At 40.4% G+C, this 24077-nt stretch overlaps 1 protein-coding gene across 8 annotated transcripts in view; it reads left to right on the forward strand.

Annotated features, from left to right (window-relative positions):
- The window catches only part of frmpd3 (FERM and PDZ domain containing 3), an 83816-nt gene extending 62361 nt beyond the window's left edge, over positions 1 to 21455 (forward strand). Inside the window, exons 5-17 of one of the 8 annotated variants that reach the window (XM_069170410.1) lie at positions 83 to 185; positions 489 to 534; positions 1817 to 1921; positions 9151 to 9258; positions 11240 to 11371; positions 12394 to 12513; positions 12917 to 13053; positions 13586 to 13712; positions 14128 to 14217; positions 14462 to 14641; positions 14841 to 15009; positions 15751 to 16689; positions 17343 to 21455. In XM_069170410.1, the coding sequence (XP_069026511.1) occupies positions 83 to 185; positions 489 to 534; positions 1817 to 1921; positions 9151 to 9258; positions 11240 to 11371; positions 12394 to 12513; positions 12917 to 13053; positions 13586 to 13712; positions 14128 to 14217; positions 14462 to 14641; positions 14841 to 15009; positions 15751 to 16689; positions 17343 to 20155 (5069 nt within the window). In that variant the 3' untranslated portion in view covers positions 20156 to 21455. Of the gene's footprint in view, positions 1 to 82; positions 186 to 488; positions 535 to 1816; positions 1922 to 9150; positions 9259 to 11239; positions 11372 to 12393; positions 12514 to 12916; positions 13054 to 13585; positions 13713 to 14127; positions 14218 to 14461; positions 14642 to 14840; positions 15010 to 15750; positions 16690 to 17342 lie in introns of those variants that run through there. The other 7 variants (XM_069170412.1, XM_069170411.1, XM_069170414.1 and 4 more) reach the window with 7 other exon arrangements.
- Positions 21456 to 24077: the final 2622 nt, after the last annotated feature.

Here is a 24077-nt window from a genome sequence, read left to right on the forward strand (position 1 = left end):
GGCACTTAAAGGAGAATATAGGATGGCTCAAATTAAAATGTCCTTTTTACTGTATGTGCATGATTTTGTATTCTATCTGCAGACGGCCCCTCCTTTGGCAAGCTTCTCCCTGGAGACCAGATCTTGGCCATTAACGAGGAGACGGTGAGCGACGCGCCCCGAGAGAGAGTCATAGACCTTGTAAGGTAACATCCTTTACTGTCCCAGGAGGGAGGGTGGGGGGAGGAGAGGGTCCCAGGCCAGGTGATCAGCAGCACAGGCAAAGGGGAGTAAAAAGAGGACATGGGTAAAAGGGGGTAGATCAAAAAGAACAAACTGTTTCTCATTGCTGGAGACACTTTACATCACTACAAACCTGTGGATGAGTCAGTCTTTTTGCAGCTGAGGAACGGCAAGAAAATGGCAGATATAAACAGTAGAAGCTCTCCAAATACCATGCTGTCCGCGGCATTATCTAACCCACTCCACTCTCTGTTATCTTTCCATAGACGCTGCAAAGACACTATAGTTCTCACTGTGCTGCAGCCCCATCAGGTAGTATAATGGGACACTCACTCTCTTTCATGTTCCTCTCCCTCAGGATTACTGTTACTCCTCATCAGTCTCAACACTTATCCTTTCTCTGAATCATATAGAAACACTGTACGGTGCTCTGCTCCAACAGAGCACACCCATGCAATGCAGACATACATTAGTATTCAGGGCTATGCTTCACACACTGGAGTCTCTTTCTAGTAACTCCTCAGAACAACTCCAAGTGGGCACATAATCATCATCATGAGGTGACTTATAAAATAAAGACTGTGTGTGAATGCAGCGCCTGTTCTCATTCCCAGGGCAACAAATACTGTTGTTTTGTCAAAGCTGTTGGCGTCAGAGAGATACGCACAAGGTGCCCTTTGGCATCTGCATCATTACCACGCAGGTCAAAAAAGGAGGTAATGTGACGGAGTAGAAAGAGTGACACAGTTGCCAAGGAAGGAGGTTGGGGGTGGTTGGATGGAGACTGCCCTTCAAGTTCGTAGAAAAGCAAAAGTCAAGGTGGATTTCTTTTAAGTAATGTAAGGTACACAATGTAATGTATTTAACTTATATGACGTACATAAAGTATATGATGTATGTAATGTTGCTAATGTAAAATTACTTATTTGAACCAAAACCATCATCTTATCCTACCCCTAACCAAGTAGTTTTGGTGCCTAAACCTCACCAAATTGCATTTATGTCAAATTGAACCAAAATCATTATCTTTTCCTCACTTTATGTGTTTTTTGGTGCCTGACCCTATAAGACACCTTGTGTGAATCTGAGACGGCAGCGGGCTGTGACAAAATTACAATATTTGACCCCCTGTGATGACAACCAGTTGGCATGCATCAATCCATTAGGAGAAAATTGAAATGTACCATTTATTTAGCCTACGAACTGAACTCAATATTGTGAGAAGATTAAAAAAAAAAAAAAGAGATGAAATTCTGACATGAAAATGCTAAAAACCAAAACAATGATTTCATATGATTCATACAAATTATGCTACAGTGATGATGGGATTTGCCAAAGTGATGGTGATAACTATGAGTTTGTTGACATCTTTATTGTGTCAGACCAACATTTTTACATATTTTAGCTTTCAGCAGGTGAGCTTCATGTTAAAGTCTGTAGTTTTGTAGTTGTCGCATTGCAGCAGCATTAGCCAGCTCTCCAACACATGTCTCTTTAGCACAGACAGTCACAGGGGCTTTTCTTTCATTTATGTCTCATCTTTAAAGCTGACTTCCTCCTCAGAGTTCCTCTCTCTCTCTTTTCTTATCTTCAGTCACCTAAGTCTGCCTTCATAAGTGCAGCCAAAAAGGCCCGCCTGCGAACAAACCCGCCAAAAGTGCGCTTTTCAGAGCAAGTGTCCATCAGCGACCCAGACTCAGTAAGTTCAACTTGTCAAGTCTCTCTGTGACACGCGCATGCAAACACAAGCTGGTACTCTTCACTCCATCTCGTGCTGTGCATTTTTTCTGTTTGATCAGTCATCTCAAAACCATCAAAACCTTCAAGTATCGTATCTCCATCCTCTTATTTCAGTCACTGCTTCTCTCCTTCGTGTGTGTGTATGAGAGAGAGACAGAGAGACACTTTGGTCAAACAGTTTGGTCTTGAAAATATTCTTTCCAGACTGATTTGGATTCTCACAAGAGTAAGCTGTGACTCTTTTGAGTTACTCAAACATTTTCAAAACAGACACAATAAATGTTTATTTTGATTGTCCAATCCTGCTTCACAGATGACAGAGCACTCAAATTCTTACCAACATCTTCAAGCTACAAAAAAACACTGATGTGGCAGGGCTAAGAGCACCCCCAGCTCTGAACCTGATGTGAGGTGTGTCACGGGATTGTGGGAAGGAAGCTGCAATAAGTTAAATGCTGCTAAAATAAGACTAATGTTGTCACTTAAAAACAAGCTCTGAGTGGTGATTTTTGCCTGTGTCTCCTCCTGCTCCTCCTCTCTCCCCTCAGCTGAGTTGATCTAATCTCACACAAACACACGTCACCACAATATCACTAATACAAGTATACAGACACATAGGCGAGAGCGAAGCAGAAAGGAGGTTGTATTACACTCAAGCCAGCGATGACGATGCTCACGCTCAACGTACATGTAACAGAATCAATATGAGACTTTTGAGAGAGAATACTACAATATTTATTGATTGTTATATATTATTTTATCATATTCAATAAATGCTCTTAAATTGAAAGAGCATGCTCTTGTTTATGGCATAATTTAGCCATAATCATTTCTGTACAGTCCCTAATACCTGGTCATTCAAGGACCTATGGGGGGGGGGGGGGGAGCTCACACTCTAAATCAAGTGGCAACACCAACATTAAAAAGCAGGAGACAAGGCAGGCTAAGGTTTTTTAGGTGACGCGTGATCTGCAGATAAGATGGCCGCCTAACACAATTGCTCTTGCCACTTCCCCTCATCATCTAATTAATTATCCACTTCCACGCCTCTTTAACTCAACATCCTGCTCACAGCTAACTTTTTAAGATTTTTTTTTTTCTAACAAAGGCTGATGGTTTGAGAAGGAAATCTTATCACGAATCCTGAAAGGATGACGAGAAACTTCAGCTGCTGAAGATAGCTTTGTCCTCTGTGCTAAACACGGCGCTTAAGGAGCAGCAGTCCTTTATTGAGGCGCAGTTTGTCAAGTTTAAAGAGCTGCCTGAACACCATCCAAACAGAAGCAACAAAGAACTCGAACAAAATAAAAAAAGTTAGAAGTTAGAAGAATTGATATTATACCTAGCTTTCCTAGATCGGGTGCCCAGTTAGTGGCCGTTTTTCTTTTATTTAGTGGCCACAGAGTTGTCTAACTTCAAATGTTTTGTTGTTGTTATTGTTGTCTTTTTTTTTTTCTTCTTCATGTCTACGAGTGTCTGAAACGGGGTTGGGTTTATTTGGATCTCCTCATTGTTTTTTTTGTACATATACAGATATATGACACCTTGCCCAGATTTATTTGTCATTCATCACTATGCCACATGTGGCTAGCTGGAATATTAACGGCCCAAATGGTCCAATGAAACGTTTAATGTGTCTAGATTGGCTCAAGAGACATACGATTGACGTGACTTTCATTCAAGAATCGCATTTTCAACATCCTGACAAATACCGTTTGGCAAACCGGCACTATTATACTGCAGCTGTGGCCACATTTAACTCTAAAGTTGCGGGGCCTTCGTGTTAGTGAGACGCAGTCTATCCTTAACGATAATTAAGTTTTGGTAGTGAGGATAGTCGAATTGCCTTCATCAAAACTAACATTTATGCACAGAAAATGGTATTTCTTTGTATATATGCACCAAACCAATATAGTTCAGCTTTCTTTGAATCACTCAGTCAGACTTTATTTAACCTTCAGGAGTTCTCAGCCATTAGTGGTGCAGACATGAATGACATCCTTAACCCCTTACTAGACCGATCCAGTGCACCACATCTGCAGATTAATTCTTCTACAGTAGCATTCCAAGGTCTGATAAGTGATTTCAGTTTATTTAGAACCATAAACCCCTCTTCAAAACAATATAGTTTCTATGCAAACAGACATAAAACATATTCTAGGATTGATTATCTATTGTCATCTTTATTTTCAGAAATACACTCTGTGGTACTCTTTCCTAACCCTCTGTCTGACCATAGTGTCATTACCTCACAGTTTACACTAGCCAACATGCCTGCCAAGGCCACAAGGTGGCGCTTTAACACCATGTTACTTAAAAATAATGATTATTGCAAATATTTTAGAATTACTTTCAGGGTTTTCATCTCAGAAAATCTTGATTATCTTAATCTTAATTCAGTAATTCAGGATCCTCGAGTCCTATGGGGGGGGGCATTAAATGTTTTATAAGGAACACAACTATTTCCTTTGCTTCGAACTTAAATCAAATGAGACTGGGCGAGATAAAGTCACTTAAGCATGATTTACAAAAGCTACAGCATGATCAGCTGAGTGCAGGTTTCTCTGACAATAGGAAAAGGGAAATTGCTTCAGTCAGAGTGAAGCTTAACAATCTATTCAAAACCAGGGCTGAATTCCAAATTCATAGGACGAGAAGAAACTATTACTACAATGGTTCCAGACCAAGCCGCCTTCTCATACTGAGTTTGCAGACATGTGAAAAATACTTGAATATCATGGCCATTACGATGGACCAGAAGTTACTAACTGTTCCCCAAAAAAAAAAACGTAGAGTTTTGTGCATTTTATTCTGAGCTGTATAGGTCTGAAATAACTTTAGATAATGCTAAGTGTGAGTCTTTTTTACAGGACTTAAAACTTCCTGCTCTTAAGCATGAAGAAGCTGACCAACTTGGAGAGCCAATCACCCTGACTGAACTGAAAAATGCAATAGCTGGTATGAAAACAGACAAATCTCCTGGTTGGGATGGGATCCCCCCCAGAGTTTTATCTCACTTTTTGGGAGTAGATGGGACAGTATTTTTTAGCCATGATTTATTAGATCTATTGAAGTGGGTGCCTTTTTCAATGATTTCAATTCTGCTTTAATTGCTGTTTTGCCCAAACCCAATAAGGACAGCACGAAATGCAGCAATTATAGGCCATTATCTATTCTTAATGCTGAAATAAAAATCTTTGCTCACATCTTGGAACCCCATATAGTAAAATTAATTCATTGTGACCAGACAGGTTTTATGAAGAAACGGCTCGCGTCTGATAACATGCGTTGACTACTCCACGTAATCCGTAGTGCTAAAGATATAGCTTCTCCCTGCGCTGTGTTGAGCCTGGACACAGAAAAGGCCTTCGTCAAGCTAGAATGGGAGTACTTATGGGAGGTCTTGCAATGTTTTCATCTGGGTACAAACTTCATTAAATTAATCAAATTATTACATAATAATCCATCTGCAATGATTAACGCTAATGGTATTATATCAACCAAGGTACCCTATCACGCTCTTAGCGGCAGGGCTGCCTTCTAAGCTCCTTCTTATTTGTTTTATCCCTAGAGCCCCTTTCTCAGAAAATACGCCAAAACCCATCCATCACCCCTGTTACTTTCAATAACACCACTCACTTCATATCGTTATATGCTGACCACATTTTGTTATACTTTGACAAAGCTGCCACCTCATTACTTCATATTTTAGATACGTTTACAGAATTCAGTTCCCTTTCTGGTTACAAAATTAACTGAACGAAATCTGCATTATTTCCATTAAACTCATAATTAGATCTTAGTTCATTACCTCAACATATTCCAATTGTCAAACAGTTTAAGTACTTGGGGGTGGACATTTTCCCATCGTAGTTAGTATTGCAAATACAAAATTTCAGGTCATCTATAATAAAATTGAATCTGATCTTCATCGATGTTCTTACCTTCCAAAGTCATTGCAAGCTCATGTGTCAATTGTTAAAATGGACATATTACCTAGGATAAATTTATTTTCGTCCATGTTACCTTTATCACCCCCAACTGATTACTGGGATGAAATTCACTTTGGTCTTTAAGTTCATCTAGGATGGGAAATGAAAGTGCATAAAGTTGATAGCTCTCATACGCCACAAAGAGCATGGACTTTCAGATTCTAACTTTAAACATTATTTTTGGTCTTTCATTTTGAGACCACCATCAGATTGGCTTAATCCTGACTCTGTTACTAGCTGGAAGCCTATAGAAAGTAATTAAGCCCACCCACATAGACTCAACGATATGATCTACTCTGCAGTCCCTTTAAAGTGAGCCAAACTACAACTGGGCCCCATGATGACCTTCCTTTTATCACTATGGCGTCTTGCTGGGAGGGAGTCCAATAGGATGTGTAAATGGGATCCTAATGCCCCTATCTTAAATAACTTCTCTCTTAACTGGGGGGGTCTCATTTTCATACCCAGACTGGAGTACTAAAGGTGTCCATTCTTTTGCTAACGTTTATAACGAGAACGGACTCTGCAACTTTAATGATTTAGAATTATCTTACAATTTACTAAGCTCATCCTTTTTGCTATATCTCCAACTGCGATCGTCCATGAAAGCATATGGAGTGCCATGGAACTCACTACCCATCCCTGGCGCTCTATACTGGACAACAAAAGAGTAAAAAGAGGACAGATTTCTCGACTATATTTACTTTTCTGGATTAATTCCTATAAAACTCTCCCCATTGTAAGTGTATGGACTAAAGAGCTGGAGCACTACACTAGAGAGGATTCACTCGACTGGAAAACGACATGGTCTTCAATTGTCCTTGCCTCTAAAAATCCAGATCACCAGCAGATTCATTTTAACTACATTCATAGAACTTATCTTACACCAAGGAAGAATTATCTCATGAAACGCATGTCATCCTCTATTTGCACCTTGTGCATGGATGACCTTACAGGTACTTCTATCCATATGTATTGGGAATGCAAGGACGTGAAGTTCTTCTGGGACCTGGTTTGTGCTATTCTATCCGATGTAATCAAAGTTACTGTTCCAGGCTCTCCCACTGTGCTTCTCTTATACGATACATCTTCATTAAACTTAACTTGTTTGAATAGATTAATTCTACTTACTGGCATCATTGCCGCCAAAAAGATGCTGGCTGTAAAATGGAAAACTCTGTATAAAATTATAAATGCTCAATGGATAAACACATATATTGATATTTTTAATATGGAAATGTAATTAGAAAGAGTCCACGGTGCTCAAGCTGGTACTATTTTGACATGGGAAATGATTGCAGACAAAATCAAGAAATTGCTATAACTATCTTTTGTGATTGATGTCATTTGATGGACTTAAGCTTGTACTGTATATACTTTAAGGAGATCAACAAGGGTGGGTTGGAGGGGGCGGGGGGGTCACCACTGGGCTCTGTTTTGCTTAGTTTTTTCTTGTTTTTTTGTTGTTATTGTTGTTGTTGTTGGGTGTTTCTTGAAGTGTCCTTTTTGTTTTGTGTTATATCTGAACTAAAATTTAAAAAAAAACTGTAGATCACAAAAAAAAGTCAGAGACAACCACTAAACTAAATATTTTATCATTCTATTTTCTATTTACCTGAATTTAATGGAGCAAAGCAGAAACAGGATTGCTCATCACATCAACCACCAAGTCACTAATCTTTGAATAAAAGCAATGAAGCGTGTTAGGCATCCAGCTCTAGCTTGCTTTTCATTACAGTTAATTTTACCGTTTAATAGCCTCACACTCCTAGTAGTCAGTTGCAGGCAGTTGAAGGAGATGATGGTCGCGATCAGCTGTTTCAATGGCCATCCTCCAGCCGATGCCAAGACATTTTGTTAATCTCTGTCTCAGTGATCAGGAGCCACAGGCAGGAATTGATCATCTGAAGGCTTATCAGTGGTGGCCACCTAGCCCGCTGTTTGATGAGAAAGAGAAGTGGGGAAAAGATGAAGCTATGGTATTGAGCTGTGATTTTCCTCTCAGCATACTTTGTCTGCATGTGACAAACTGGCCCCAACTCACCCTCACTAACAAGGATGAAGGTAGTGGCTTGTCGTGGAAAGTGATAAACCTGTTTGCGGTGTCTCTTCACTCGTGCACCCTCGCTTTAATGTTGCAGTGTGGAGAGAGATCTGTTTACTCGTTACTCAGACTTCAGTCGCTTCCAATCTGCACAGAACAACAGCTTGTTGAGCCTTCTGAAAACTTAAGTTCTCCAAAAACAGACTGCCGGGCATCTGCTGTGGACACAGCACTCCATTTCCACTAAATGCATCTTCTGAGATATAGTGTTGCAATAAATTCACATCCCTTTGCAGCGATAAGCAATGTCTGCCTACTTCCCTTACAAATCTTGTCATCAGATTAAAAAAAAAAAAAAAAAAAAAAAAAATTTAAAAAAAAAAAAAAAGGAGAAATACAGGAAAGAGATAAAAATTGATTTTCTTTTGGCCAAGAATTATGGAGGTCATTTGGGCCGCAAGGCTTTTTTTCCTGCTGTATCACGGCCATATGTCACATTAAAATTGCCGGCTTTATCTTATTTCATAAAGACACCTTATTTTTCTCTGATCACAACTGTGTTTTTTTTTTAAACTACATAATGAGAAGTAAGTCATTTTCGTAAAAAGCCCTCAGCAAGATTTTTTTTTTTAAAGGAGACCGTGATGGGAGACTGCCTGTCACATCACATCTGAGCAAGACAGAAGTGAACTGCATATCATAACTTTCCTTCTAACGAGTGCTCTGAGTAAAAGCAGTAACCTTGATTCGGGCCTCTCCTCTTACGCCTTCCCTAACGCAACTCTGTGGTGAATGCTTTCAATCCCAACATCCAATTTTCTTTGCATGGCATACATATTGAATGGGGAGATGAGAGAAATTGAATAAGCCTTTCTTTGATCGTGATACAATGCATGAGGTGGGCACAGTTTTGTGCCTTCTCAGACTGTCCAGAGTTCATTTATAGTATCTCTCTATTGTTCGTATAACACATCTTTGTTTCTTACATCCTCTTTCTGCACTACTTTCTATTGCCTCTCACTCAATAGCACAGACCAACCATTACATCTGATTGCATTAATTCTTGATTACCTTTTCAGCACATTAGCACACACACCAATACTTTTTTTTTTTTCACTAAACCAAAGATTTTTTTCTTCTTTAATCCTTCAGACAATGCTCAAGGACGACTCCTTGCTACTCATACCAAATGTGCTGAAGGTGTTCTTGGAGAATGGACAGATTAAGTCCTTTACATTTGATAGCCGTACCACTGTTAGGGTAAGTATTCACTATAGCTGTGCACATGGGAAAAGCAACGGCATTTCAACATCACTGTGATATTGACTTAATGCAGCTAAAATCTATATTTTTTATATCGAAAATGGATCAAATGACTGCCTGTAAATGTGCAATGATCATCTGTAGTGATAAACTACACTTCACTCATCTCTGTGGATTATGTCAGTGTCAATTTCATACTTTGGCTTCACTCTTAGTAGTCTGTCTGCAAAAAAAACCTTTTCTTGAGTATTTATCTGCTAAAACGTCAAATTCATTTCTCAGGAAATCAATTACTGTGGGTTTACCATTTAGCCTCATATTACAAATACATGAAAAATGTATACACTGTATTTGTGTTGTTTTTTGGTGAGTCTTCCATTACACAAATACATTTATATAGCTTTCTAATAGAATTTCTCAAAATATGTTTAAAGCTGCATGTGGAGCGATTATCTATCTATCTATCTATCTATCTATCCATCCATCCATCTATCTATCTATCTATCTGTCTATCTATCTATCTATCTATCTATCTATCTATCTATCTATCTATCTATCTATCTATCTATCTATCTATCTATCTATCTATCTATCTATCTATCTATCTATCTATCTATCTATCTATCTATCTATCTATCTATCTATCTATCTATCAATCATCTAGGCAAGCCTCCTCACGTGATTTCTTACACATCATCAAAGTCTGTCACACAAATTAACAATTTAACAAGAAATCATTCAAGCCTTAGAGCCCTTTAATGTCTATATCTGATTTTTTTTTTTTAGAAAATACATTGAAAAAAAACTGCTTAAATTTTATGATGCTTCAGCCTGAATTTCTGGAATGATAAAGCTCATTGATGTGATTAAGGTCATAAAGCAACAAATGAATTCAGTCAGACAGAGGTCATTTCTGTCTCTATGTCAGCCTCTAAAGATGAGTCTGACGTCTCCGAGCAGACTCATTAAATGGACTCTATTAGATTTCACAAATCTCTCCTCGGCTGATGCACGGTGAGGGAGAAAAGGAGAAACAAAGAGGCACTTTAAAGGAGAGATGGAAGAAGCTCTCTCCTGTCAGCCTAATTAAATGGAATTTCAGCATACTACGAAAGCTCAGATCAATAATACAATGCCAGAGATGAAATCAATGGCACAATAGGATACCCAGTTGTATGGCCATTAGACTGTCTGTCAACTAAGAGGCTTTCGTGCAGTGTTTTAGGTAGCGATCTATAGCATTGTGTGGCATCCTTATTTAATGCAAACCGCAAAGGTCAATATTGATAAAACTGCTTGTCCTACTTTTTCAGGGACAGCTATTGCTTGGAATATATCAGCAAGTGTCAACTAAATTCTTTATGGAAAGCAAACCATTAGTGTACAAGCATTATTTTACTGCTCCTAATGAGCCGCCTTATTGGGATTTATAGCTAAAATACAGCAACATGTAACTACAATACAATCCTTTTTAATGCCCATCCCTCTTAATGTATACTGTAAACTGTATACTGGCAGGGCAAAGAAATTATAAAACCTTATCCTGAGGCACAGCCTATGGTAAAATGTGATAAGCCATGAATTTCCCCTCTGTGTTCTCTGTGCATTTTAGAAAGAGGATATGAGAAAAGCTCTACCTCATTCAAAGATAGTGATCTGCACGAGAGTAAAAGTTTGCCCTGCACAGCCCAACATACAGACATTATTTTCTTAAATTGGATGCACTCACTGGGCAGAATAAAGAATATCTATAAAAGTGCTCTATTGCACAAAATGACAAACATTATTATTAAAGTGAAGAGCCTAAACATAAAATACTCACATGGATATAGATTTGAAAAACTGCACAACATAAACACGTAGGGAATTTGGGGTGACAATAGCTTCCATACATCAAATATTTTTGTTGTGGTGTAATGTATTCTTACTGTGGAAATGTATTCCGGTCTCTCATATGCTTTCATCTCTCGCTTTCTAGGATGTGATATCCTCCCTGCAAGACCGTCTCTCACTGCGCTACATTGAGCACTTTGCCTTGGTGCTGGAGGCAGGTGGTCTGGACCAGAATCAGAGGTTGCATCTGCTGCAGGAGAACCAGCCACTGACACATGTAAGAAACCCAGAACAGGGAAAACGTTTGAATGATGTATGTTTAAGGGATTAGCAATGTGAAACCAATAACAGCCACCTCAAACTAATCCAGGAAGCTAAAATGCCAAATGCCAAAAAACCTATAATTTGCATCCAATCTCACAGTTTTAGAATTGCTTTCCCTTTATTAGTGGGTTGGTTTTGTTTGCCCTTTGAAAATTGTTTGTGGCAATCACATGCTGCCATGAAAACAAAGTAAATAATACTATTGGTATCAAGGCTATACCATGACTTACAAGTTGAAATTAAACTGATCTACACATAAACAGGTGTCAGTTTAAATGAATGAAACTAATTTTGGATATATAACACTTCAGGTTTTATCTGTTATATTATATTTTACACTTAATCTGTTTAGTTTTAAAGTCCATACAAAGTTATTACTGTAGAATAACACATGATTTATTAATATTGCTTCCTATCTTTACCTACCAAATGCCTCACTAATTCACAGGATATTATGATAACACTATGCATGCTGTGCTCATACACCCAAGTAAGACACTACCTTATACAAAGCCTTAACAAGAGAGTGTGCAGTATCTCACTGGGGTTATCAAGTGGGCACCTCCCCTCACCAGTGTTTTGTCAAGTTATGCACAGGACACCTAGGGAAGGCTGTCCTGGTGTCCAAAACTACTCCCCTCAATACTTACACCCACAACCCCTGCTCTACCTGTTTTATATCTAAACTAGTATGACTTGTGCCTGCATACCTTGGCAACATCAAAGCCAGGAGTTCAGAGACAACCCTGATAGTAAGACTTGGGCCTTAATGCATGTTGTAATGTAATTGTTAATTCTTCACTTCACTAAAGTAACTGAGTTACTCACACATTACTCACGGAGGCATTGCGATGACGCGTGGTGCATTCAGAATGCAGTCTCCCCTGCTCCTTTATGGAAATCAACACTGTGATATGTGACTAAAGCTCCCAAAGTTGTAGCGGTTATCCAGCTGATACTGTCGTTTTCCCTCAGGTGGTGCACAGAACCTATTTCCAAGGGATGAAGTGTCTGTTCCGCATCTGCTTCTTCCCCAAGGATCCTGCAGACCTGCTGAGAAGGGACCCTGCTGCATTTGAGTACCTCTATATACAGGTAAAGGGCTGTGTTTAATCAGATGTCATTCAATCTCATGATACTATTGGAGAGCTGTCTCTTCGAAGAGCAGGAGGTGTCGAGGGGGGAGCTAAACCTAATAAATTCTTACAGACAGTTTCATATTAGTGTTTCTATAAGATAATGTTTACCTTTACCTTCTTTGATCAATTTTAGAGTTAAAATTTGTACATATGCCATAGTCAGGCTTTAGACACAATGGCCCTGTTGCAAGCTTTCCAAAAAGACTTTTACATTAACTGCAGATATCCAGTCTCATTAAATGGGAGCCCATCGCTTTCAATGATTATCATATTTGTAGAAGGACTCCATACTTTAAAAAAGCTGTTTGCAATCAGCTGTATGTACAAAACAACACTTTATAATTTCATTGTCCTCACAGAATCGCAATGACGTCATTAAGGAGCGCTTTGGCACGGACTGGAAATCTGACATCACGTTACGATTGGCTGCACTTCATATCTACATCACTGTGTCCTCTGCAAGGCCCAATCAGAAGATCTCTCTCAAGCATGTCGAGTAAGTCCTCAAACTAAATTGGCTTCAAACAAATTTGAGAAATTGTGGACAAAAATTTATGTATTGCATTTTTTTACCTCATTAACAATTCTGAGAAGCATATCAGTGAGTCCCAAAGGGACGTTTGTTCATGCAATAATATCTAAATGATTAATAATTAATCCCAATAGTATTAAAAACTCAAATTACTCAAGGACCATTTCCCTAGGTCATTATGAGACAAAGAAATCCATTGCTTGGTGAAATTACATCTCTCACTCAATTTGCTCATTTATTCTTCAAAACCTCAACCTAGCAAGTAATTAGCTTCTGCTATCACGACCACAGAAGCAGAACAGATTCTCTGTGCTTCTAATAGACTTAGGGTGGCCATGTCAAGTCAGGAGTTGTAGCGCATGTAACCTAGGCTCACTGTGTCTTCCCATAGGATGAAAAAACACCTTTGTCTCCACAGACATCTTCCTGATTAAGCACTCCACTGTGTTTCTCTTTTGTGTATACTTCTGCTCTTTCTCTTTGCTCTCGGTCACAGAAAAGAGTGGGGACTAGAGCCTTTCCTTCCACTCACATTACTTCCAACAGTGAAGGAGAAGAATGTGTGTAAAACACTGTCTCAGTTGCTGAAGACCTACCAGCATCCACCACCGTCCGGCAACAAGGTTTCTCCATATAAAACATTTTGACACTAACAACTGTAACCATTTCCATGATTGAAATATTTCTGTGTGGAAGGTTTTCCCTGACGTTGGTTACTGCTTTCATGAAACATTTATAGGAATGGAAAATATAAACCAAACAGTATGACAAATTACCATACTATTGATTACAAATAAAAATGCAATTCTCAACACTTTCCTGTGTCTTTAGAGGATAAATTACTTTATTGTATTGTCTGGTTATGTCACATGATAACCAGTCCTTTGGACAAGCCCTTCATCCCTATAGATGTAACAGTTGCATAAGAATTTATGAGTAAGAGCTGTGGCTCAACAGTGCCCCCTAGTGGACGTTGTTAGTACAGTAGGAGGATTTCTCTCAAAGATGACCGTTTCTTCTTTATCATTCTGTTGACAGGTCCCTCCACTCCAAGGAAAGCTACAGTATATGCGTGTACTGAATGACCTCCCACCTTTTGGTGGAATATTGTTCCACACTGTTGGACTGGTAATATATTGTTTTGAATCTCTGTATTCAAGATTGCATCTGCTTCTCTTTTACTTCATCCCTTGCTGCGTTCAGTTTTATTATGTCGTCTTTAAAGCTGTGCATGTAGTTACAAAAAGAGCATGTTTTTTAAATGCACACATTTAACATTCTAAAGGACTTGGTTAAAAAGAGGACTGCGAAAGGTTTAGGTTTAATTGTATACTGTGTAAATAGTTCTAAAACCTTCTGCGTCCCTCTGCAGGATGAAAAACAATCTGCTACAACACTACTGGTGGGCCCTCGACATGGCATCAGTCATGTGATTGACCTGAAAAACAACCTCACAACAGTTCTGGCCGAGTTCAGTAGGGTTTCGAAGATCCAGCTCTACCGAGAGAGCCAAGGAGTGGCTCGAGTGGAGGTGACAATTCATGAGGCGAAGGTACAACAGCAGAGTCTCTAAAGACTACTCCTCTGATAATGACAAGATACATTTTGAATGCGGTTTCATTAAAGTTTCCATTTTAACTTCATAAATGATGGAATTATATATTAGAAACTACTGTACAGTTTTATAAGTTTTATTTCATCAGGTCATTACGAAATGAACAGGCAATGCTCATTGCCTGTCCCCTAAATAGTCTCCTAATTCCCCTCCCTACCATCCACTACAGCCCCTGGTCCTGCTCATGGAATGGCCTGATGCCAGTAACTTTGCATGCCTCATCTCTGGCTACTACAAGCTGTTTGTAGACCCTAAACGGACCATTTACTTCCGGACCCCCGGTCAGTCTCAGCTGACCAAGGCAGGTAAGTCTACTTGACTTATGGTGTTTAATAACACACACACTTGGTCTGATTGGACAATGGACATACAATTTGTGATGTAATGTAAAAATATCAATGTATGAAATACAAGAAGATCAAATGTATAGATATGAATGTATATCTACAGAAAATAATACTGTTAACTTAAAAGCTTCAGGTGAAACATTTAGAGTTGTATAAGTGAAAGTTTCTTTCTTTCAGCTTCATACTAGACACTGTATGTCAAGAAATATTTGGCGATCTTAATTATATGTTCAGTCTACATGGACATTGATGGACACTGCTTCTTCATTGACTGAAATCATTACCTATAATAACCAGGTTATCCTGGAACTCCCATCCCATGGCGCCCTCTGCTGTCTTTCCTCTCATCTCCATCTTGACTCATTGGAATGGAATAAGATAACTAACACTGTGGAATTTTACAGTGAATTGTACTTTTTGCTGTGATCACAAGCATTTACTGTACAAATAAGAACAGCTCCTCTGCCATCTGCTGTACTAACCTGTAGTGCGCATTAAAGAAGAATCGTACCATCACATCATCACATTCCACCAGGGTTTAACCCTCCAACCTCAAACTTCAACTTTCAACATCCATCTATGAAACAAATATCCATGAGACCACCAGCTGTCACCTCTGCTTTTCCATATGGATCTTCTCCATCCCCAATAGTTCTTAACACCTCAAACTCTCCACTGCTCTGACAATTCTATCCTCAGATTACAGAAGCTCCCACCATGCCCACCCACGCTCTGGGGCAACCAGCTTGCCAAGTGGAGGTCGGCGAGGGGACGAGAGGGAAAACTCGCACAGGGAGTCAGGGTCTTCAAGGGCCTTAGTACCTGCAGAGCCTCTGCATCTAGGCCTGTGTCATGTCCACCTTCGAGAACAACAACAATTTCAGGAGCTGCAAACACAGGCTGAAGCTGAACTCGACATCAATGAGAACTTAATTTCTCAGGAGCCCCCTGGACGGCCCCGCACCAAGTCAGATCCCATTCAGCAGAGTACAGAGGAAATACCTGGGGTTTTAGAGGCCCCAGCAGTGGAGAATGCAGGATTCAGAATCCGAGCCCAAACAATGGGTCAATCCCAGAAAACCTCACGATACTTCTGTGATTCCTGCAAAGCTAGGCTTAGGGCAGAGGGTCTGTCAACAGCAGTGAACAGTAGTGGGAGCTCGGGCAAACATTGTTCCAGTGCTTGTGCCTCCCGAAATGGAGGTGCTGTTGACCTAATGGCCCTACCACCACCCGGGAATGAAGAGGAGGACGAGGAGGTAGATGGTAGAGGAGAGAAGCTGCAACCACCACCACCCGCTATTGCTGCCCCACCACCCGGGTTCAGGGACAATAGTTCCGATGAGGATGACCCTAAGAGAGGTAGGAAGGCTCGGGCCAGTGCCAGCGCTGGAGTCGCCTCTGGGAAGCTAGCCCAAGCCAAGGAAGATGTGCCTGTGACAATGATTGACAATGTGGCCACAAGAACAGTCCGAGATCATGCCCAGGAGCTTGATGATGCTCTGGTGTCGACGTTGCAGGCGCTTGAGGCTTTGGCAGCCTCTGAGGACTACCCCCATCACCCTCAACAGCCAACACAGACTGCAGGTCAACAACCTCAGTCATGCCACGGCTCACATCTCACTCACAGAATTAACAGTACTTATTCAATACAATTTTACTCTTTTAATCAATCAAAGTACACATTTAAAGCAGGCTACTTCAGAATGTACAGTACGGTTGCAGGACAACGTCTTTTTATTATTACAAAAATGAAAATTGTGAAATTGTAAGGAATTCTGTAATCTGCATGTGTATTCGCAGCAAAACAACACTGTCCAAAACTAGAATAAAGTTCACGTAGAACTTGAAAACAATACGCTTTAAAGAAGAAGCAATAGCCGATTACAAAACGTTGCAAAATGTCTAAAAGAAGCCTTTTTATTAAAAGATTTGCCAACATTTTTATTAGAGTTAGTTATCAGAAAAGAAAATTTGCTCTTCTTTGTTCCTTTATGAAATATCATAAAGGTAAAAGCTGAAATACTTTCATGTTGGGTGAATTAAGACCTGTGTTACATGCAGTCTGGAGAGAGACTTTCAATTTGATCCTGAAGGACAGATTTTGGAGAACATTTAAAACTATTCCAAAGTAATTTTTTTTCTGTTTTGTGAACACAATCGATGCTCAACTACAGATGCCAAGTTACATTTTTACAGAAGAGCACTATAACCAAATTTGTAGATTTCAGTGGTGAGATTTGGTGTTTCTTGATCATCCTAACAGTGTATTGTGTTGCTTTCATTCTCAGGGCTGATTGTCTTAGCTGCCATTACCCCTGAGTCGTCATTGGACTCAGGCCATGAGACCAACTCCTCTGAATTGACAGACGTGTCTGAGATGGTATCGGCTATGAAGCAGAATCAGAACCAGGCCTACCTGCTGGCTCACCATATCAACAAGGAACGTATCCTCTGCCGCCGTGACTTTCCTTTGGCTATCCCGGGCTGCACTGCAAAGACCATAGGGACTGGGGCCTTCTCTGTGGGTCAGATTCGTGCTGGCTGTCCACCCAAGCAAGTAATCCTCAGCAAAACTGTTCCCTTTAAAGTCAGTCCCAGCCAAGACTCAGCAATACTCAGTGTTGTGACAGAGCAGGGGGGCAATCAAGACACTACTCAGACTGAACAAAAAACAAATATGAGAGCAAACTCTGAGCCCACCAAAGCAAACACCCCTGATCCCCCTTCTAAGCCGCCTGAAGAACTTAAAGTGGCTGAGGCTTCACTGACAGCTAAAGTCAGTAAAGATCAGAAGTTCTCCCTCTCCTCTGAGGAAACAGTGAGCCAAAATCATTCGAATGGTAAAAAGGGAAGGACAACAGCACCTCTTAATAAAGACCCAACAAACAAAGCCTTACCTATTCTCTTGCCAGTGGACAGAACTGCCTCTGTCAAGATTTCCCCTTCTAATATGTGCCAAGATGCCGAGACTGCCTCTAGTGAGACCATGAAGCCTTCAAGCTCCACAGAACTTCTGCCAGTTGATGATCTTTTCTGCACATGTCCAGTGCAACAGGAGCCTGCACCTCAACTAAGACTAAAAGACCCACAGGTTCAGAAGATAGTAGTGTTTCAATCCTCCTCCCCCACTGATGATGAGCGTCTACGAGCCAAAGGCCTCCAGCTGGCTAACAGCAAAGAAAATGCAGTGAGAGTAGGAGCAGATCCTAGTTTGGCAAAACCCAACCCACAAATACAAACCAAGTACTCCCCTCGTTTGCCTGTAAAAGCAGAGCGAAAAGAAGCATCTGAAAGCAAGACTGAGAGTGTCCAGGGCAAATCCCACCCTGAATCACAGAAATGCCCCATAAAATCCTTACCTATTTTAGATGATCCAACAACCCCTATCCCTTCTGTAGATAAAGTATCCACTCTCCCAGCCAGAGAATCAAAGAAGCAAGGCAGTGGTAAGGGGAAGTCCCAGCGCAGTGCTCCATTCTTGAGCTTTAGAAACCTTCTTTCAGCTACATTTCCAGCAAGAATGCGAAGAGAAACAGATGAGCGAAGGGCTCAGTTGCAGAAGGTCCGCCAGTATGAGCTAGAGTTCTTAGAGGAGCTGCTGAAACCCAAGTCATCGCAGGGAGAATTTCTGCCCCAAGGATCCTCTCCTGTTCCCTCAGGCACTCCTTGTGCCTGTCAGCTCCGCACCAGTCCTGTCCTAAAGGCCCCAGGGATCTCCAGGGAGCAACGGCGCAGTTGTGACTGTAAACGAATGTGTCGGGGCATGCGACTACCAGATACACCAGTTGGCTCCACGACAGAGACACAAAACAGAGGCAGAGAGAGAACCATCTCGAAGACTCCTCCACCAGTCTCCAAAGCCCCTCACACCCAAGGTGCTACAAGGAGACCTCAGACCTTAGAGATCAAGACTACACGAATACGATCTACCAGCCTGGAGTCAAGAGAGCCCAGAGGAGAACAGGGCTCCTGCTTGCCCACCTGTACTTCTCAAACAGATTGCATGGGAGGTCCACAATATAAGAAGCTCCAGAGGCGATACAGCATTGGAGAGCTGGATAACAGCACTAGCACACCAGTGTATGCTGAGGTGAAGACCAAAGCCAAAAGTCTCGAGAAGGAGATGGAGAGAGTGAGAGCCACGGGGCTGAGGCTCCCCACCCCAGTAGAGCCAGTCCACAGTCAGTCTCACCAAGCAGAGGGGAAAGGGAAAAAAGGTGTATTTTTCATTCAGGGAGAGGAACTACTGCGTGAAAGCAAAGAAGGGGCGGGGGAGGTGTTGCTCACCCTGCCCAGTGAAGACAGTGATGACAAGGATAAATGCTGCTCATTCTGTTTCTGCTACAGGAAGTGTGAGGCTGCGGATGAAAGCAGCGAGAAAGATGAACTTTCATACTCCATACCCCTTCAGGTCCTCCCCGGCATGGAGTTGGACTCGCGTACCTTTCCTGTCGTAAGCAAAACACTCCAGGTTCTTAATGCAGAGGACTGCAGTGGGGAGGAAGAGGAGGAGGAAGAGGAGGAGCCACAGACACAGGAGATCGACTTGAGAGCCTGTGGTACACTGGAGGGGAGCCTAGCACGGGTGCAAGCTCTACAGGGGAAAACTTTCAGCTTGCCTGACGGTTTCCTAAACGCACAGCTGGATGCTAATGAGTTGCTGGCTATCCTGCGTCAGTGTGCCAACAGCCCACAAGCAGAGGGTGAGGCCCGTCTTCAGCCCTCACGGATTGCAGAGTACAAGCAGGAGCTGGCAGTGCGCTTCAAAGAATTCAGAGCGTCATGTCGGAGAGTGGCAAGTGTTGAAAAAAGCCCAACACGTATGCTCGCTGTCGTCTCAGCGAGCTTTCAAGTCTTGTGTGAATTAACTCAGACCTTCATCAAATTGGTCAGAGGGGTTCGTTCAGAAACCCAAAGGCTGCAGCTGTTGAGAAAAGTTGAGGAAGTAGCTATCAACTACACTCTGCTTCTGCGTGCAGCAGAGGAGTCAATGGGGCACTCGAGCAGCTTGCCGACAAAGACAGTGAGTCCTCAAGTTTCCTCCAACACCAATAACATGAGCTCACTCACTCGACCCATCAAAACTCTGCCTGCCCAGTAAGAATAAATCTGTCCAGGATGTGATCAGAACAGTCCAGAATGTGCGCGGCTCCTCTATCCAAATTTATGATTTATTTATTGTTTACAATTTTTACAAGACGTGCAATGAACCATCCTCAGTAAAAATTGCAATGCAACTGTTCCATCCCATGTTTACAGGCCCTGAGGTAGCCTTGTGGATCTTGTTTTGAAATATAAAGACACACCAAACTAATGCACAATGGAATAAGAACCCTATAACAGACTGGGTGATACAGGGCTAATCACCTCATACCAATATTCACAATATACATAGGTCATTATAGTAGAATATTTTATATGTAATATATTTGAGTTGTGTCTACTTAGCAAATAATATAAAGTTTTGTGAAGAAAAAAGGTGAAGAATATATTTGAAATGTATTGAATTAAGAGAACTATATATAAAAAAAAAACATTATAATACATCAGAAATAAATGTATACTTTGGACAAAAATATTTCAGAGATCCTGTCAAGTAGCGACTTCTGTAAATTGCGTGGTCCAAAGGGTTGGTTGGTTAGATGGTGATGTGTTTGTTTGTTGAATTTTCTAACTGTTGTAATACAAAACTGATCTCTGTTGGCTGTGTTGGCTTTGTTGACAGTGTCTGACGTACTGAGCCAAGAGTCAAAATGTAAGTGACAGTGTTGGAAAATGAAAAGCACTGAAAGACAAGTATGACATACTTAACTACACTGATTGACAGAGGCCCATTATCTCACAATAACAGTGCAGGTATGAAACGCACCTGCTCAGGGCAGACAATGTAGCAGAGACCCAAGTCACCGTCTTATCCACTGTACAGTTATGAGTGCTGTTACCTCACTCAGCTGTAGAGAAAGGCCTACCCACAATGTACTTAATAACGCAGTGTATTTTACACCACCACTAAACCATAGCTCACTTGCATCTCACTGGTTGTGAATTACAGTTTTAAATATACTTGCAAGTGAGTAAGCTTATCACTAGAAGTTTTGCACAACCTCTGAAATTAGTTCTGAAGTTGAAATGTATCTTTTACTGTTTGATTCAGTGTTTTTTATTCACCCTGCTGCTGAAAACTCACTTGAGTCAACACCACTAGTTTTTCATCATTCATCTCCTCAAAGCTAAAGCTAAAGCTGACCCATTTCAACAGAGTCCTTTGTTTTTATTCAGGTTTTCAGATACTATATAAACAAATTTGCTTTCTATGTGCTGTTACACATTGTGCAATCTAGCAAATATATAAGAAACACACAAAGTAGTTTTCTATGTATTTTAATAAAACTAACACATTATTTCCTGTCTGATATCTTCTTTTTGTCTCATCCTCTTGTTATACCTGGACATTTAATAAGAGAGGCTTTATAGTTTTGCTGGCCTAACACGTACACTGGATATACTATTAAGAGAAAGTGCTGTGAAGCCAAATTAACAGTGACTTCTTGCAAAACATGTTTTGGTCAGCCCTTTGGGATGTATGGTAGCATGGTACGCCAATGAACCTGACCAAAATGTTGTTAAAATACTAAATATGATGTAAACATCCACCCTCCCGGCAGGGATATGACTGTTTGGTGGTAAGACTACTGTTAGGATATTGAATGCCACGAAGTGTACATAGTTTAAATGTTAAATATTTGACAAACAATAAAAGTCAATGGGAGTGTTCATCTAAATCCATTTAATACTTTCCAGACAAATTATGTCTTATCACTAGTATATATTTGAGCCATCTTTTTTGTCCATTTTTCAAAATAAATTCAGCTTTCATTTATAGATATAAATATGCCTTTGTGTGGTTCTACATCACCCTCACAATATTCATCAATGAAAGCAAATATAGCACACTTATAATATTTATTTTATACTGAGAGTTTTATCTTCTATATGAAAGGGAAATCAGGATATCAGCTTTGTTGCACTTTTGTCTTGGTTTCAGAACACATCTGTGGTGTTTTTGAGCATTCTCAGTTTTCCCTTCGCTGTTGATGTGGCATTTCCATCACCATATCCAGAGTTTTCTCCTCCACTGTACTGCATGTTCTCCTTTACGCAATAGACTTTCAGGGGCAGATACTTGGACCATTGAGGGTGATGTATAGGTCATTTTCCACTTCTAAAGAGGAAAAAAAACAAGCAAAAATGGGAGAATTTGGTGGCAATACGTTAAGGTTTTGCAAATGATATTCAGTATGAAAATGTATAATTTTACACTGCAAATGTAAATAAAAAAAAACATTTGAAAGAATAAGAAACACTTTTAAAACATTACTTGTAACATTCAAATTTATCCAAACTCTTCACTATTTTGTAAATAGGAGATAAAACATGTCTGTACGGTAATTATTTATAGTAGTAATGTAACATAGAAACTAATAGCAAAACATATATTTTAAAGAATATATTATGAATATAAAGCATGGGACATGTTTATTTTTATAAACAAAAGTATCAGACAATGTTTTTCTCATCAGCACTTGAACATCTCAACATTATAATAAACATTTTCTGTGGTTGTCATTGCTCAGTTGCTTTGCTAAACTGTGTGGATTAGTCTGTGTTTCATTCACACGATGAGCCTACCATGACTTGATCCATTGTTTCCCTATGTGCAACCAATTCATTCTTGTCTTTATTTACTGTCAATGATCTTGTCGTCACTGTGGTCGTCTGTCTGTGTACAAAGTTAACTCATGTTTTAAGAGCAATAAAGCATATTATATAAACTCTGTCAGAGAATTTGGAAATGACCTTACACGCACAAAACTGAAAGATAATTTACCAGGAGACTTCTGCCTTGTTACTGAAAAGCAGGTTCTTACTGCTGTGGTTGCCTTAACCATTTCCCTCTCAGTGCAAACCTCACTGACTTGACACACAATGCCAGTGGTTGAAAGTAAAATGGATTTTTTTTTGCTGACATTTTATATAGGCTTACACAGGATTATTGAGCAAAAGTAAAAGTGCTGGTGGATGTCAGATCTCAACAATCTATAATTTGAAATATCAGTCAACCCTTTAAAAGTAAGTTGTTGTAACTGTTAATGGACTTTATTCACAAGACACTTTGACATGTCACGAAGGAAAAAGCACAGGTGTGCATTATAAAATTAATGAAGACTAAATTCAATTCGGCAGCTTGATTCCACTGTCTCACTGTCAAAGTTCACTGTGACACATTGTTCATTTCATTATTAACATCTGTGCTTTGCCTATTATGAAAAAAATGTCTGCAGTGAAAATACTTTCCCTACATGACCTTTACAGCAGCTGGATGAGACACGTTTGCCTCTAGCCCCTAGAGGTCACCATGTTGACTCTGGGGTCCTGAACATGGCCATTGTGCATGCCCACGGTCTCTGCCAAAATGAAAGCATGTTAGATTTAGGATTAATGACCATGGTAGGGGGATATCTAGTTGTGTTACTGAAAGGCCACATTTATTAATTGTTATTCATCCTTAACAACACACAAAAAAAAACAACTTAGCTAGACCTACTGTAGGCTGAGACATTTGCACTAGAGTGCCACGCAGGCACGCACATGCCAGGGAAGGTGATAACTAGAGAGGTCGCGTCGACGGTAAACAAACAAACAAACAAACAAACAAACAAACAAAACGTCCTTCATGCCAAAATACATTTTTATTGAGCAGTTTGGGAACTAATCATTTATAGGCTGTACAACGTAAAGCAAGGAAAGTACTACGTGACAGCTCAATTTGTCGAACACCGTGTATTAACTCACTTTTTGTGCGCTTTTACTCACCTCGGTGAAGCCAGCTCCCTGGCTCGTTCACGTGACCGTGTTTTTTTTCATGCGCGTCTGGACGAAATGACGTCATCACGGCCGGACGTAGGTTAAAGCGTGTGCGCCGCCCCGGGAGGAAGAGCCGCACGCGTGATGTGTAGACCATA

Source organism: Embiotoca jacksoni, unplaced genomic scaffold (assembly GCF_022577435.1).
Source record: "Embiotoca jacksoni isolate LCO1_2020_lvr unplaced genomic scaffold, fEmbJac1.0.p SCAF_5, whole genome shotgun sequence".
Taxonomy (NCBI): domain Eukaryota; kingdom Metazoa; phylum Chordata; class Actinopteri; family Embiotocidae; genus Embiotoca; species Embiotoca jacksoni.